The following is a 16339-nucleotide window of genomic DNA, read 5'->3' as shown; positions in this document are numbered from 1 at the left end:
TACACTAAAATCTTGACCCCCTACGCTAAATTTCCCCCACTACGCTATAATTTTGACCCCCTACGCTAAATTTCCCCCCTTACACATACAGCATAGGGGCATTGTGACTGTATTTCTTTGTTCAAGAATGCCAGATCAAATGCGGAAAATTACCAATCAAGTACATACCTTAGAAATAACATTTTTTCCCTTTGGGTATCCCTCAAATGACCCCTTTTTCTCAAATTTTTAAAAGCAGTGCACCACAGAAGGAGGGCCCATCGACAGGCGGCCAAAACAATACCACTACGCTAAAATTACATCCCCTGACATGCCCTAATTTGCAGACACTCAAGCAAACACACGCACACTTAAGCACACAGAACTGATAAAACTAAGTCCCAGATGGAGGTAAAAATGCCACACCTTGTAACCTAGTACTTATGAAGTGTTTTTCTTGACATTCCAAATGTAATGCTGTGATCTTCTGAAACTTATGTGAAGATTTATTTATGACTGACCTGATAGATACCAAGCTGTTTACGCCATGGGTTGTTGAGGCCTGACTGACCTTCACATAACCATGTGTGCCTAATCACGCCACGTAGGGAAACATCATGCCACAGGTCAACGTCACATGATAGGTTCTCTCCAAGCAGAGGTTAGGGGAAATATTGTGCAAAATCATACGACAAAATCGTACAGGAATATATATATATATTGATTGGATTACCTTCCAATATTAGCTTGTTAGTTTTATATCGGTTGCCTACGGATTAGGAAGGCTAAAAAGGCCTAGCCTGGTATCCAGCCTTGTTAGCTTTAGTCCGCTACCCAAGATCCGGCGGGGAGCGGATCTTGGGTAGCGGACTAAAGCTAACAAGGCTGGATACCAGGCTAAAAAAGGCCTAGCTACCCCGCAAAATGCAGACCCCCTCCAAATCTGATGAAATATAATTTTCTGTGGCATACCATTGAATACATGGCGCCTTTGAAGAATTTCTTCAATTTTTCAGTCTACAAAGAGGTGTGGAAGAGAACCTTTTCTGCCACACGGGAAATTTCCGTCGCAATGCAAACTCCGCGGAAAGTCCGAAACTCCGCGGAGTCACGAGAAACAAGAAACTCCCTCCTCTTTGCCTCATTAAAAATTCCAGCTCCGCGGAGCTCATTCCCTAACCTTCCGTACCGTGCACAAGACGTGTCGTGGTGGCAGAGGTTTCTCCGGTTTCTGGTCATCTTTCTACGTTACTATTTCGGTTTAATCCGTCGAGATTATATCGTCCATTCAACTCAGGTACGTACGAAGAGCTTGTCTACTCTACAGTTATCGCTGTGGCAGGAAAATGATACATTTTTGCGTTCTGCCTCAAGCCATGTGTGTGCTACGTGTGACAAGATTTTTTTTGCTCTAAAAACAACGACGTTGTGTTTGTAAACATTAGTTCTGTCAGCAACAACTTGAGAGTGTACCTGGAACATCACGCGTATCCATTTTGAAAGTTGAAGGCATGTTTTGTTGTGCCGTTTTCAGAGATTTGTTTTTGTTGACGCCGAACAGAGGGTCTAGAGGGGGTTACGGTTACTCGTTAAAATTTTGAAGACAACAGAGATTCTTGGATGTCATACAGGAAATGAGATTGTTTTTGGAAACTCAACTGTTAATTTAGGCAGAGAAACGCGAATTTCGGTTTTAAAATTGGAAAATGATGTGCGTAAATACACTCATAAACCCCCTCATGTGCCTCGAGTATTCTTCCCGCCCAAACATCTGGTTTCTGTCATGATCGGAGTCAAGGGGGAGTATCGTTAACTGTTGTTCGGGTAGTGTTGTTGAATGAGTGGGGAGTTGGGGGTGGTACAGTAACTACTATTTAACTTTGTCCACTACAGTGAATGCAAGCTTTCTTATGTTTTCCATTTTCCACAGGATTTTATCCATCAGTACTGCCTACCTTGCCGAAAGGGAAACAGCGAAGCTTCACCAAACATCAGATCCCCTGCAAGTTTGTAGCAGTTACAGAATTCATTGGATGAAAGACATCTTGCAGGTATACTATATATGATGAAAGAGTGTCAACTTTATATATATACAAAATATTGGGTGGCAATATTGGGATATTTCAATGTTATGTGAATGTAAACATCAATCAATCAATCAATCAATGTAAACAATATGATATCAAACTTAATTTACTAGTATATAATAATAATCGATGAGTCTTGGAAACATTTATAAAACATCCGTCGGAAAGATAACCAGTTCATTTGGCAAAGGTATGAGCTTATGGAACTCTAGTTTATGTTATTCTAATAATTAAACGCTTCTGATATCAAGTGTCCGATTCTTACCTCATGACCATAATAAAAAGTGGCCAGAAGGCTGACTTGAAATGTTCATAATCAGTGCAGATTTTGGGACATGATTTATCTATGTCTAATCATGATTTATGGCACCGAAGCCAGAAACTCTGTTCATCTATCTGTTCAATTAAAAGTTCATCTCATTGTCCAGGACTGCAGAGGTGAATTCAGCTTTTGTTATCATGGCAACAAATATCAGTGGATCTGATGACATCAGAAGAGGATCAGAAGGGGGATTTGCCAACAGGGTAGCTGGCAAAAAATCATTCAGGTGTGAGGAGTGCAGCAGGCAGTTTAGTTATCTAAGTCATCTTAAGATTCACTTGCGGATGCACACTGGGGAGAAACCTTACAGGTGTGAGGAGTGCAGCAAGCAGTTTAGTCATCTGAGTAATCTGAAGAGTCACATGCGGAGACACACTGGGGAGAAGCCCTACAAGTGTGAGGAGTGCAGCAGGCAGTTCAGTGAACTGGGTAATCTGAAGAGTCACATGCGGACTCATACAGGCGAGAAGCCCTACAAGTGTGAGGAGTGCAGCAGGCAGTTCAGTCGGCTGGGTCATCTGAAGAATCACATGCGGACACACACTGGGGAGAAACCCTACAGGTGTGAGGAGTGCAGCAGGCAGTTCAGTGAGCCGGGTCATCTGAAGAAACACATGCAAACTCACACAGGGGAGAAACCTTACAGGTGTGAGGAGTGCAGCAGGCAGTTCAGTCAGCTGGATAATCTGAAGAGACATATGCAAACTCACACAGGGGAGAAACCCTACAGGTGTGAGGAGTGCAGCAGGCAGTTCAGTCGACTGGATAGTCTGAAGAAACACATGCGGACTCACACGGGAGAAACCCTACAGGTGTGAGGAGTGCAGCAGGCATGCAGTTTAGTCGACTGAGTAGTTTGAAGAATCACATGCAGATTCACTTGTGAGAAACGTTTCAAGAGTACAGAACCAGTTTTGATGAACGTTTAGTGAGTTGGGTGATTTGAAACCCTTTGCTTGTACAGTGAGGTAGGGACAAAAGTACTAGCATTGATACTACAGTGTGAGGAGTACAAACTCTCAAGTGGAAGATTTTAGAATACCTAAACTTGTGAGAAGTCCGTATTATATAAATGATAGAAAAAGATGACTATGTGACACCATACAGGAAAATTGAAATAATTTCCGTGATTGACAAATATGTTTGGAAATTCATGTGCTACAAGAAATCATCACGACTAAGAGTGATTGATGAAACTGTTTTAATAATTGTTTTTTTATTATTATTATTATGTGTGGTACATTGTAGCATCCCTGCCTGGCATTATAGCATTAAAATTGCCCTGATATAGAAGATAATGTGGATGCTAAGTACTGTAGGTATGTCCAGCCTTATCTAACGTATAAGTTCTTTTGTTACAGAGCACGACTTTTTCTGTTCTTAGGTAGATTACCGTCCAATATTAGCTTATTTTTTTATATTGATTAACCTGTTAGACTGTAGAGATGTCATAATATTTAATTTTAGCAAAGCATACTCTTTTCTACTGTTGTTTTTCCATACATAATATAGCCAGTAGATCAAGTACACAATTGAAGGAGAGCTAGTTCCGTTAGTTACTACATACTATCTTATTTTTTTAAAAATTACATTTGTATGAGGTAAGTAGTAATAGGTGCATTTGAAAAAAAATCATTTTAACATTGTTCAAGCCGTTTTCGTTTTTTTTAATAAAGGTTCTTTTTGTCAAATAGTGTCACTTGTAACATTGCTGTTAATGTGATGTCTGAAATTGTCAGAAGCCGTTTTAACGTTATGCGTTAGACATATACATGTACCGGAGGTTTGGATCTCAGATCTCTTGTTATTATTACCATTTTTCTATTTGGATGTTCAAGCTAGCGCTGTTTATTCAGCTACTCAAACTCGAACTCCAGCCCTGAACCTGCCATCCGTTTGCGGTACTTTTCGTCAATCTTTTCACTCTCCTCGGCCGAGAAGTGATTCTTCCAGTCTCCAACGATACCTTGGGAGACAGATAAGGTTTGTCACGACACACAGTTTTATATCTTAAACTATTAGCAAACACATGACTTGCAATGCAAATACTAGTACATGTCCGAGGGCTAATTACAAGTACATACAACGTGTAAGGAAAAAGGAACGCAGTATAACGCCTAACATTATACTACATTCTACAACATACATTTTCTACGTGGTACTAGAGTCCATTCCGCGTCACCGAGTGGGTTGTTATTGTCATTATTTAGAAATGTTTTGAATTCTTTGTAATTGTTTGTCTAAGAAATTTCATAATTTGGAAATATTTTGAACATCTTGTCAATATTCTAAATAATTCCCTGGTTTTCTAAAACGTTTGAAATATTCCTGATGTGGAATATGACATTTCCAATAGTTTCTAAATATTTCTAACAGCACTCTACCATTTTTTACCATTATTTCGAATTATTTCTAACATTTTGTAAATAGGTCAGTGGGATGGGAAGGAAGTAATTCACACATCCCTGTGAAGTACAGGGTAGACTGCCTGGGTGTCAGGCATTGATGCCTTACAACAAAAGAGCCACCAGTGTCCAGCAGTGAAATCTAAAAATATACAGAAGAATACAGAAGAGTAGGATTAGCACCTACTTTTATGGGGGCAATTACCCACATCTACCATTTTTCATTTGTTTGAAATAGTTCTAAATATTTCGAATAGTGAAAGAAACAAATGGGTAGTTCAAATTTATTCTAAATAAAGAGATCTTTGTACAGTCACTTTCAAAATGTTTCAGAAAAATATAAATGAATTCAAATATATTCAAATTTTCATTTTCAAATTTTTGAAAAATTTAGAACTTTTGTTACTAGGGTATTCTTTTCTTCTAAATAATTCAAACGTATTAGAAACATGGAGAAAAAACCCACTCGGTGACGCGGAATCGACTCTAATGTTGTTGGGTTTAACTTCTTTTAAGGCAGTGGAAGACGAATTTACCCCCTTTATAATGTGTGGGTTCCTTGATTTTAGTTGTAGAATTGTTTTCTCATGGTAAGGAATAGTGGGAAAGTAAGGGTGTATTTTTGACACGATGGTAAATATGGTTATAACTGATAATATTACTAGTATAAACTAGACATGATCAAGATTCTATTATTAAGCCAAAGGAGGAAAAGAACAGAAACATGAATCATGGTACAATATTAAACTTTATTAACACAAAGAATGTACCATGATTACTACCCAACACAGATGAACTTTTAGAGAAACATAAATATTTTACCTTTCCTGACAATAACCCTTCTCCACGCATCGGACTCTGCCAATCTCTTTTTCATAGACTTCAAACTGCAACTGGTCAGCACACGGGTCAGAGCCTCATCAGTCAATTCTTTCTCTAAGAAAGCTGCTACAGTCTTCACTGCCGAGCGAAAATCCTGCAAACAAGAACACATGTATGTGGCCACACAATTACGACTGCATTGTGGGTATTAGGTAAACAAAATGAGGCGTAAACAAAATACATCTGGACATGGTCTACCATGTTTTGTGTACTTCTGTGGAGCACACCTAAGATATGGCTGATATATGGCTGATACGAAACAGGTGTTCGCCAGGCCTCTGTCCGGGTGACTTGAAGTGAATCACCAACTCCATGGCCATACAGTAGTATTTGTACAATCACACACCGGGGCATGCCCCTGCTCTCTTTCCCCGAATTCGAACACGGGACCTCCATTAAATGTCCTATCCGAGGGACGTCCCTAGCCAAAGCTAGGTACTCATTTCGACCTGAGTGAGTGAGGAAAGTGCACAAATAAAATCGGCGACAAGGCAGGATTCGAACTCGGGACCTCTTCGGTTTGAGCCAAACACACCACGCGATCCCACAAAAATTCCATATAATTTTTGATCATTCGATTCTCCCATGAATATACTTTAGTAATCTGGCTGTATCTGTATAGTCGGCTTACCCCCCCCCCTCCCCGGGTCGACAGATGATGAATGATGATGAAAACCACCCCTCAGCATCCTATGAATACGGCGGTATATACTACACTCCCTTTACCTTTCTCATATCCTCGTACTTCACAAAAAGGAAGTGGGGGTCATCTTTCAGTTGCCACCAACCCAGCACGTGGTCAAAGTAGTCACCAAATGGCACTATAATGAAAAAAGGATTGACAAGTATATGTCATAGTAGAGACTCCGATCTTCTAGGATGCTAGCATTGGTAATTCTACCGGCACTGCCGCAGAGTGTGTAAATAGTAACATGAAACTCCTTCCTCTTCGCCCCCGCCGTTCTGCTTCGCCCCCGCCCCGTTCTGCTTCGCCCCCGCAAAAAATCTGCTTCGCCCCCGTCGTTCCTCTACGCCCCCGGCGCAATTCTGCTTTGCCCCCGTCCTTCTGCTTAGCCCCCAATGGCGGCACAGCTCACAGTCGACAAGAAAATCGTCTGCAAAATAACAATAAAGGCTGTGCCGCCAAATTTAAAGTAGCCCATGCTCCGGCAAACATTCTGGACCACCTTTCTGCCAAGTGGCGTTGCACAAATCCTTCCCATTCAAAAGTTTACCCCTACCTCACGGCCCGTCAGTGGTCTCTATTGAAAAGATCTTTGTTAATCCTGTCACCAGCCCCTTGAGTGTTCTGTCTCCCATCTGTTACATCAGAGTGGTACACAATCATAACTGATAGCCTGCTTCTTACCTTTCAGCACAACAAACCTTCCTGTGTGATGTCTGTGGAAAGGACTTTACCTCCAAGTCGTCATACAAGAGACACCACTACCGTCACAGCACACAGCAACACCTGCGTCTGCCTCATATGTTCCAAGACTTTTCATGGCAAGACTGACGGGCCGTGAGGTAGGGGTAAACTTTTGAATGGGAAGGATTTGTGCAACGCCACTTGGCAGAAAGGTGGTCCAGAATGTTTGCCGGAGCATGGGCTACTTTAAATTTGGCGGCACAGCCTTTATTGTTATTTTGCAGACGATTTTCGTGTCGACTGTGAGCTGTGCCGCCATTGGGGGCTAAGCAGAAGGACGGGGGCAAAGCAGAATTGCGCCGGGGGCGTAGAGGAACGACGGGGGCGAAGCAGATTTTTTGCGGGGGCGAAGCAGAACGGGGCGGGGGCGAAGCAGAACGGCGGGGGCGAAGAGGAAGGAGTTTCATGGGGGTGAGTAAGATATTCCTTTATAAGACAGTCAGAACGTTTTAACTTTGTTGCTTTACATCAATGGATTGACTTGAAAGTTAGGATTTATAAATGGGAAACTGCTCTAACACATTACAAGTATCCCGATCGGAGTCTTGCAAAGTCCGACTTGTCTTCCTAGCCGATGGAAACAACTAATGATCGAAGTCTGAAATGACTTACTTTCTAATGTGCAAGAGTGAAACTGCACTACAGCACGTGTTTAACTTTTGGAGTATAATACATGTATAACACCGCTCAATCAAAAACTCACTTTTTCCATCCAAGTAATCCTTGCAGTGTTGTTCCCAAGATTCTGGACGCTTTGCATTCCAACTCTTCTGCCGGAAGTAGTAGGACGACACGCAAACATCCTTAGGGTTCCGCATGACGACAATAACTTTCACCTATCAGAAGATAATATTATCGTTAAAGATCAATAATTCTTTTGACGTTTACTTTTCATTTTACAGCACCATACGCACATGTGGGGACAACCTATTCTTTTTGCAATATTTTCAATACTGTTGAATCTTTTGTCTGATATGTCATGGTCACATATTTTTATAAAACATATTTTAGCTCAGTCTCCCCTCCCGAGGACTTTCTTCGGAATCCAAACATACAAATCCAGCATGAACCAGTGCCACCCCAAAATACTTCCGTCCCGAAAGTAACAAGTGTAATGCATAACGAATGAAGAATGTTTGAGGTAACACAATATCTAGACCGAACTAAACCTTGGTTTTTGGAGCCGCCAAGCCTGGAGGAGCCATTTGGATTGGTAGATGGGAACCCATCAGCCGAGGAGGTGGGCTGTTCCGCAGCTGGATGTAGTAGGGTTCATGTTGTCCCGGAGGCCAATACTCAGGTCCTATTGGCGATGAGTTTTCCTTCTTCCCACCAAGAATTTTATGCACAATTTCGTACATCCAGTTGAAACCTTGTAGAAAATATATACAGTTGATGATGTTTCTGACACTTACGAGTGAAATGTTTGTTGACTAATCACAGTGCTATTTGAATTCATCAATACACTGTTTGAACACTCAAAACAGACGCCTAAAATTGTATTTAAAAAACTTAAACTTCAGTATTACTTTAAAATGATTTTAAGAAGACAGGTTAAATGCACTTCTCAACGGAACCGTTCAAAAGTTCATTTGGCGGGCCACTGCCATTTTTTGTTGTCATTATACTGTCTAAGGTGCCATATTGTTTCAGGAAGCATGTTAATTTCGAGAAAAATCATGCATACATGAAACTTGCTTTACGTGGCTTAGAAGTTACAGTAGAGGCAAGTGACATTTTAACTGGAAACTTTAAATCTGGCAATCTAAAATACTAAACACTATGTTTTTGGTGAATCTCATGAATGTACAGCCATTCTACAGCGACACCTACCGCTTTTGGGGTAGCTTACAATCACCACATCACCGTCACGTATCTCGAAGGTCTTCATGGCTTCCAGGCTTTCCTTTGGAACCACACATGGATACAATATTCCCTGGTACTCCACGTAGGGAGGTGGGTCGGACTGGGAGCGCTGTTGAGGGACATCTTGAGGGGGCGCCATGCTGAAACAAGACCGAAAACTGATCTGGTATCCAGTCTACCGCGGACACTGGCGGGGCGGGTTTTCTTCAAGGCTGCTGAAGCTCTTCCTCGCCTGCCTGAGCTAGGTTCCCCGGCTAATTTTTTTTCACGGCGGGAGTTTGATCAGGCCCACCCCATGGTGAGGCAAATCAACTCCCGCCGTGCCAAACTCTATTAGCAAAGGTCCTACCTGGCGGTCTGTTGTACTGGGCGGGGGAAAACTATTAGAGCCCGGAAGACAGCCTGCCCCCAACCACCAGGTTAAGAACTGTATTTTACGCTGCAGGCTATGTGCCTGGTCACATAGACAAGCGTCACGCCACAGTGACCAAAGGTCAAGGTTGACCTCTATCATTATCTGAACTTCTTACCTCAGTTCTGATGCCAACCGTGACCTTCCCGGTGTGAGTGGTTCAAACCTTACAGTCCGGTCTTAGGGCAGCTTGTACTTACATGTACAAAACTGGTGTGTTACGCCTAAGGGCGGTCTACCGGTTATGCGAAACAAAGAAAACTGCTACTCACTGGCTATATTTAGTCTCGCTAACTACTGATTTACACATACATTGTGTATCAAAGGTCACGTTCACAGAAGAACTTCCGAACAGAAGAATTTCACAATTAAGAAGGTTATAAATCTCATGGTTATAAAACTAAGTCCCAGATGGAGGTAAAAATGCCACACCTTGTAACCTAGTACCCATGAAGTGTTTTTCATAATATAAAGCTATGGTCTTCTGAAACTTGTGAGAGGAGAAACTCCACATAAGTGCAACATACTTTATTTAACATATTCAAGTTACAAGGCAACACGTACAATCTTACATAGTACATAACGTATTCTTAGCCAGTTAAAAACAGCATGACTGAAGTAAGAATACAGATACATTTGAATTTTGCTGAACAGTGCAGTAACATAACTTTGGTTTGAGTGGCCAAAAGGTGGAAATCTTACATACATGTAGATCCTTAATCTAAGAATGGCAGTGAGATCTTCATTTTTTCGAGCAAGCATAACTTCGAGTATCAGTTACTACTGTATTTCTGACATCTATAGAAAACAGTGGACTTTAAAAACCCGTTTTTCTTGCTTTTCATCACATCTTTACAAGGCAGTTGTTACAACAAAATGCCAATTTGCACATAGAGCAGTGTCAGGTTTCCTTGCTTGCCAATGACACATTGAGATCTGTACAATTCCATACACAGTATAATAAAACGTTAAACGTGTGTAAACACTATAGGAGGAAAAGGCCTTGACGTGGTGCAACTAACAATCCATTTCTACATAATATGTCTCTTTCTTTACAGTGAGCTCAAGGTTTGGCTGTCAAACTTCCCACCTATCTAACTTAGCACAGTTTACGTACATTCATGTACTACTGCATTATGGTGGTGAGCTTGTAGTCGTATAGTATACGGACATAAAGACTCTACATTTGTGTTTAGATGTTCACTGTGATTTTCTACTGACAACATAAAGATTCTGTCAAAGTGGTAACAAATGTTGTGATAGAAGATCCCCAAGAAGAGGTTAAGGCTTGCAGCATTCGGCTTGTTAAACAGCAGACTCTGTGTCATAGGATCTGGCAGAAAAATAAACAGCAGAAAGAAATTAGAACAGTTCATCCTTTTTCAAAATCTCTGAATGTTCTTCATTGCACAATTTGCATGAGAACTTTTTTTAGAAGGCTCTTTAGTCAGCCTATTTTGCTGGGTCCACTACTTTTACATGGCTCAAACAACAACCCTGGTGCACTAGTCTGTATCCCATGTTTCTCACTAAGATAGCACTGATCAGCTGTAAGCCAATCAGATGCCTCCCCTTCTGTTAGTAGGAAAGTTACCAGCCAATCACATCGCCACTTGACCATAGGCAGCAACGTGATTGGCTGCTAGCAACTGGCCAGCACTTGTGCAGTGAAAACCAAGGAACACATCAATTGAATACAAGCAGCAAGATTGGCACAAGAGGATGTCTATCGTGAGAAGCAATGCAAACTGACCTGTCTGTTGTAGAGTCTCTTGGGTAGTCTGAGGACGGACTGTTCCCACCTGTGGCAGAACACAAGACAACAAGGTTCAACGCATGTTCAACAACACAGTCATAAGGCCACACCAATTTAATTTTTTTGTTAACGGATTTTTCTAGAAAAATAATGGAGCAGGCGGGCAAAAAAAATAAAAACAGGCCTAGGCATCGTATTATGGCCCAAAATGGTACGATAGGAGCCATGAAGTCAACACACCAGGCTGGTTCAAAATTTAAACAATGAATTTTGAACTTTTAATGATACCATTGCATTGAAAGATGGAATAACTGTAACACCTAGGATGAAAAGGTCTGTTTTCAACTGTTCAGGGCAAAATATGAGCATTTTGCAGTTGATTCTGGATTTTTATTTTTATTTGCAAATCAGAAACAAAATGAAGCGGCGAATCCGTTAACCAAGAAATTAAATTGGTGTGGCCTAACTGTCAGATATCAAGGATATCACAATGAAAAAAGGGAAAACCTTCCAATTAAACTTCTTATTAGCAAGATGATACTGGAACGGAAAGAAGTCAGTATGAAGAAGATGAAAAGATTATATTAGAGAAGATAGAATATGCGTTACCACTGGCTATCTGGGTGATGACCTCCGTTGACCTGGACCGTATGTAGTTCCCATGATCCCCCTGGGGGCTCTGGTGTATAGATATCCCATCAGGCCCCTCTTCCAGCTCCACACTGCTGTTGGTACTGAAGCATGCTGGGTCCTAAGGAAGGTAGTTAGTTAGTCAGCTTTATTTCACATTTCTGACATTTATGGTTGATGGTAAATCAAGCCACTCTCAGTCTGTGGCACTACAGCCACCAGAATGTAAACAAACATAGCTGACAGCTGTGTTTTCAGCTTTTAAACACAGTTATAAGGCATCATCTTCCTGGATGGCACTTACTTGCAATGGAGTAGGGTTGATTCAACTTACTGGAACAAGAAACAGTCATGCCTTCAAATATCAGAGTTATCAACCAAGAATTGAGGTGTTCAAAAACTCGTCTTTCCCAAGAACTATCGTAGAGTGGAACTCATTGCCACCAAGCACAGTTAGGGCAACATCCCTTGAAAGCTTTAAACAATTCCTGCAATTGAATGTGCAAAGTCTGAGTGTAACAAGTCGTTCGGTGTGATATAGCCAGCTGCCGTCGCGCCGCGTGTCTGCGAAGCTGGTGTGTTACACCGGAGGGCTGTCATACCGGCTAAACCGATACAGATACATTGTCTAGAAATGAACAGAAAATTGACCTTTTCTACTGTCCTAATGTTACATAATGCAGTTTTAAGCTTAGTAAACCCACCTGTTGTGTAGTCCTGCTGTGAGAGTGGTCCCCTGCCCCCTGTTCAGGTCCGGCCCCCACAGGACTGGAGTCCTCACCAACAGGTTTCCCAAGTTCTGACAGGAGCTGAGACGTCCACTTCAGACTGCCTATATGAAGAAAAGGAAAGCACAGGAGTTTCAGTACTTTTACCCTAAAAGACAAAGTTCTAAAAGACATGATTCAAACCATAAATTTTTAAATTTGAATTTAAATTTTTTTGCTGGGGGTTCATTTTCTGATAGAAGGGGAAAAGAAGTTTTGTCAGTGGTTCAAGTTCTCTGTTGACACAATTCTGTAATAGTACTAATACAGTAGTACCTTGTACTTTTGTCCCTTAACCCGGATCAGGAATAGTTCATCATGATAAAAAAAAAAAACAAATACAACAATGGCAAACATTTTATTTGATTTACAGTATTGCAAGTTGAAAATTGAAAGACAAAGAATTCATAAGGCATGGATGCTATAAAGTTACATGTCATTGGCAAGTTCTGCTGTCAGAGACAAGTGTTTTGTCCTCTCTGGTTCAGCTGAGTTGGAAATATTCCGTCCCACTCACCTTCCTTCCCTGGAGTGACTCCCCCGTCTGCCTGTCTGGGAGAGGTGCACGGCTCAGTCCGGTTCTGGTCAGACTCCGACAGGGAGCTACACCAACAGACAAAATGTTACACAACTTTCTTTAGTTGCTCCAGTCTTAAACTTAGTAGTGTGGAAGCTTACATTACCTTCCTAGGGGGCATGTCTGTTTTATAACGGTACATCCATGTATGGAAGTCTTGTTTTCAGCATGTATGTTTATGTGTGCCTTTTAGGGAACATTGAAAGGAAGTTAGGTCAAAGGTACCAGAAAAGGTCATCTCATTTCCTGCTTTCAACTTCTTGCTATAATGCATGCTCATTGCCTTATGGGAGCCCAAGTGGGAAAATGCATACTAGACAGAATCAGTGAGAAATTCACAATTATGAAATAAAAATAAGTCTTAGAATTTTGCAACAATGCTAAATATTTATCAATGATGTTGATTTCTTTCATTGTCAAAGAACCAATACATGTGGTGGAGAAAAACAAAATGATAAGTTCTGTCTGTGAAATTATGGGTGCAAAATGATACAACAGTCAACTCATTTTCAATGTGTAAAAGTTGTTATATCATGAAACACTGCTTGTCTAAGCATCAACTCTTCAAAACATACAGTGGAGTTCTGCACCTGAGACGAGCCATCAGCCGTGCAGAACTCATGGCAGAGCTAGAGGGCGCTTCTGTCAGGTCCACCAGTGGGTACTCCTCCAGAGAGGTGTTAGGGTTGGGTGTGCTGGCCCTGCTACTGGAACTACTGCTGCTGCTGCTGCTGCTGTCTATGTCATCCTGGTCTGGGACTGGGACAGCAACAACACTGATTAATAAATGCTCCTGTAGTTCCAGAACAAGCCGCTAGGGGACCCAAACTCATGTCACTTCTTCCCTATCCCAAGAGCTATCTGCCATCCAAAATTCATGACCCTAGCATGTCCAGATCACAAGGTATCAAAATTGGAAGTTCTGCTGCAGTACCTAGGAAAGCCACCAGGGGGCCAAAAATCTAATAATTTCTAGGTCTCATGAAGACCTACCCACCTACCAAGTTTCATTCCAATCCATCCACTGCTTCTTGAGTTATCTTGCTAAACCACACATACACACACAAACACACACACAGACAAACGCTACTGAAAACATAACCTTCTTGGCGAAGGTAATTAACCTTTAGCACACAAATGTAGTTATTTGGTTAACAATTCTCTATTGGTTATGGGCAAGGCAGCAGGTAGAAGGTTACAAAAATGTACATAATGTAAAAATAGCTTTGTAGGGAAGAAGGGTTATGCTGTAGATACTGAGATGGACCTAAAAACAGCTAGAGCAACATGTTCACTAATTGACAGAGAAAACCCTAACTTGTAGACAAGTTTACAGAAGAAAAAACAAGAAAACCACAAATGCTTGTGATTTTGTACTTGAGCACTTAGTCTAGCAGAGAACATGTTTTCAATCTAACAAAGCATACATGAAACAACTGTTATCAACCATTATTCCTATAGTGCCAATCATTTCCATACTGCAAACCAACACAAACCCAATTTTCAAAGGGTTTACTAGTAACTACATGTAGTAGTAGTAATACTAGTAGTATGAAGGATTGGATTATGCTACTGTGTCCCCGACACAAGGGTGGGTAGCAGTAGGCTATTGTTCACACCATATTTTTGGAAAAATCCGTGCACACTACTGATTCAAAAAAGTTTAAGAATCCGTTTGGCTGAGACGCCTTGCCACATACCAATCTCAGCCTGGTCCTCTGTGGCGTCTGTACGGTTGACTCGAGGCCCGCTGGACGTCCCTGATGTGTGGGAGTTTTTCTGGTAGCTGTAGCCGACACTGCTGTACTTCCGCAGGGTGATGCTGGCCGCACTACGCGCAGTTTGCCCTGTGGACACGGCTCTCTTTGCAACTGGAACAAGTAGGAGAAACAGATGGTTTTTGTAAAAAAAAATGTCTTTTATGTTACAAAACATTTACAATAGTCATACCATAAGACTGAAGTACAGCATTTTGACATCTTTGTTTGTTGCTCATAATCATTTAACTGTCTTTAGGCATAACACACCAACCAGTTTTGTACAGTAAGTACAACCTGCATAACACAGGACTGTAGGTTTTAACTCTGTAGGGATGTCCAACATACTTGAGGTGCGGCTCCTACAGCTTGGGATCCCATCTTAAAAGACATTCTTACTCTAAGCCAAAGCCATTTTCACCTAAATTGAGTGAGCATCACTGGGCCTGCTAGGGATTTGAACCCAGAACCTCTAAACTCTAAGTCAACATGCCCTGTCATCTAATAGCACTTTCATGACAATCAGTCATATTGTACATCATTTTCTGCCTAAATACAATGTAAATGATCCCTTACCCTTGTCAGTGCTAACAGTGCTGGGAGCCTCCGTGCCCACAGTAATGTGTACAGTGCTGTACTCCCTACAGGCTGTGTTCCCAGAGTTCCCCAGAGTCACCTCCGGCAGCTGGATGTTCAGGGTGTCGAAGACTCTGCTTGCTGAGGGACGGCGACCGTGTGGTACCGCAGCTTGTCCTTCCGCCTCTCCCGAAACCGCCGGGAGTTTCCTGGGTCGGCGAAGAGTTCTACATGTGGTGTGAATGTCAGGGCAGGGCTTCCAAACAAATTTGTTTTTCTTTTCGCGAACTAAGTCTTACATGAACAAGTTGGTAAACCAATTAATGCAACTCCTTTCCATTATGCCTTGAGGAAGGTGGCCAAAATGTTGTCAACTTGGTTGTGTACATAAGAATCCAGTGTTCATATTTCAAATAAAACATTTTGGCTAATGGAAAATCAGGCTGTAAAAGAGGTAATTGTACTTGAAGTAAATGTTTAAAATTATGCAGGTTTCGCACATTTAACAAAACCTGTAATTGGTTGTGCATAGCACTTAGGGAAAATGTCTCGTTTAGGGTTCTATTTCCATATCTAAACTTTCCAAATGTTGTATTGGAAAAGATACTGTCTGCAACGGGTAACATTCTAATAAGCAATAATGACACATCCAACAAAAACGGTGAAAAATCTGTGTTTTGTGTCGGAGTGTAATGTGTTCTACCAAATGCTTACAACTAACTTTTACCTTCGTTCTTCAGCAAAGCGCTGGGTCTGGATGGAAACAGCCACTTGTCGGTGGAACTCTTGTCCTTCAGCTCCAGGAGACGCAGCAGTCGCACCTCGTCACTCTCCTGCTCTCTCCTTCTGTCTCTCCCCTGGTCCAGGGAGAAGCCCACGGCTCCCTCCATCTCT

At 41.6% G+C, this 16339-nt stretch overlaps 2 protein-coding genes and 1 pseudogene across 3 annotated transcripts in view; 1 reads left to right on the top strand and 2 right to left on the bottom strand.

Moving 5' to 3' along the window:
• The window catches only part of LOC109482393, a 7130-nt pseudogene extending 4020 nt beyond the window's left edge, over nt 1–3110 (top strand).
• Nucleotides 3111–3203: 93 nt separating this feature from the next.
• Nucleotides 3204–9109, bottom strand: LOC109471310 (bile salt sulfotransferase-like). Its single transcript, XM_019770635.1, has 6 exons — nt 8938–9109; nt 8274–8476; nt 7808–7940; nt 6402–6496; nt 5616–5769; nt 3204–4354 (listed from the first exon to the last, which is right to left on the bottom strand). The coding sequence occupies exons 1-6, from the start codon at nt 9107–9109 to the stop codon at nt 4245–4247; spliced, it is 867 nt and encodes a 288-aa protein (XP_019626194.1). The 3' UTR covers nt 3204–4244.
• Nucleotides 9110–9895: 786 nt separating this feature from the next.
• LOC109466324 (E3 ubiquitin-protein ligase TRIM37-like) overlaps nt 9896–16339 on the bottom strand; it is a 23921-nt gene continuing 17477 nt past the window's right edge. For both annotated transcript variants that reach the window (XM_019764044.1, XM_019764051.1), the window contains exons 21-27: nt 14813–14983; nt 13703–13871; nt 13053–13138; nt 12473–12600; nt 11748–11889; nt 11136–11184; nt 9896–10715 (exon numbers count right to left, since the gene is read on the bottom strand). In XM_019764044.1, the coding sequence (XP_019619603.1) occupies nt 10688–10715; nt 11136–11184; nt 11748–11889; nt 12473–12600; nt 13053–13138; nt 13703–13871; nt 14813–14983 (773 nt within the window). In that variant the 3' untranslated portion in view covers nt 9896–10687. The remainder of the gene's footprint in view (nt 10716–11135; nt 11185–11747; nt 11890–12472; nt 12601–13052; nt 13139–13702; nt 13872–14812; nt 14984–16339) is intronic.

This window comes from Branchiostoma belcheri, unplaced genomic scaffold, assembly GCF_001625305.1.
Source record: "Branchiostoma belcheri isolate BF01 breed outbred unplaced genomic scaffold, Haploidv18h27 scaffold1, whole genome shotgun sequence".
NCBI lineage: Eukaryota > Metazoa > Chordata > Leptocardii > Amphioxiformes > Branchiostomatidae > Branchiostoma > Branchiostoma belcheri.
This window is presented reverse-complemented; position numbering and strand designations above follow the sequence as displayed.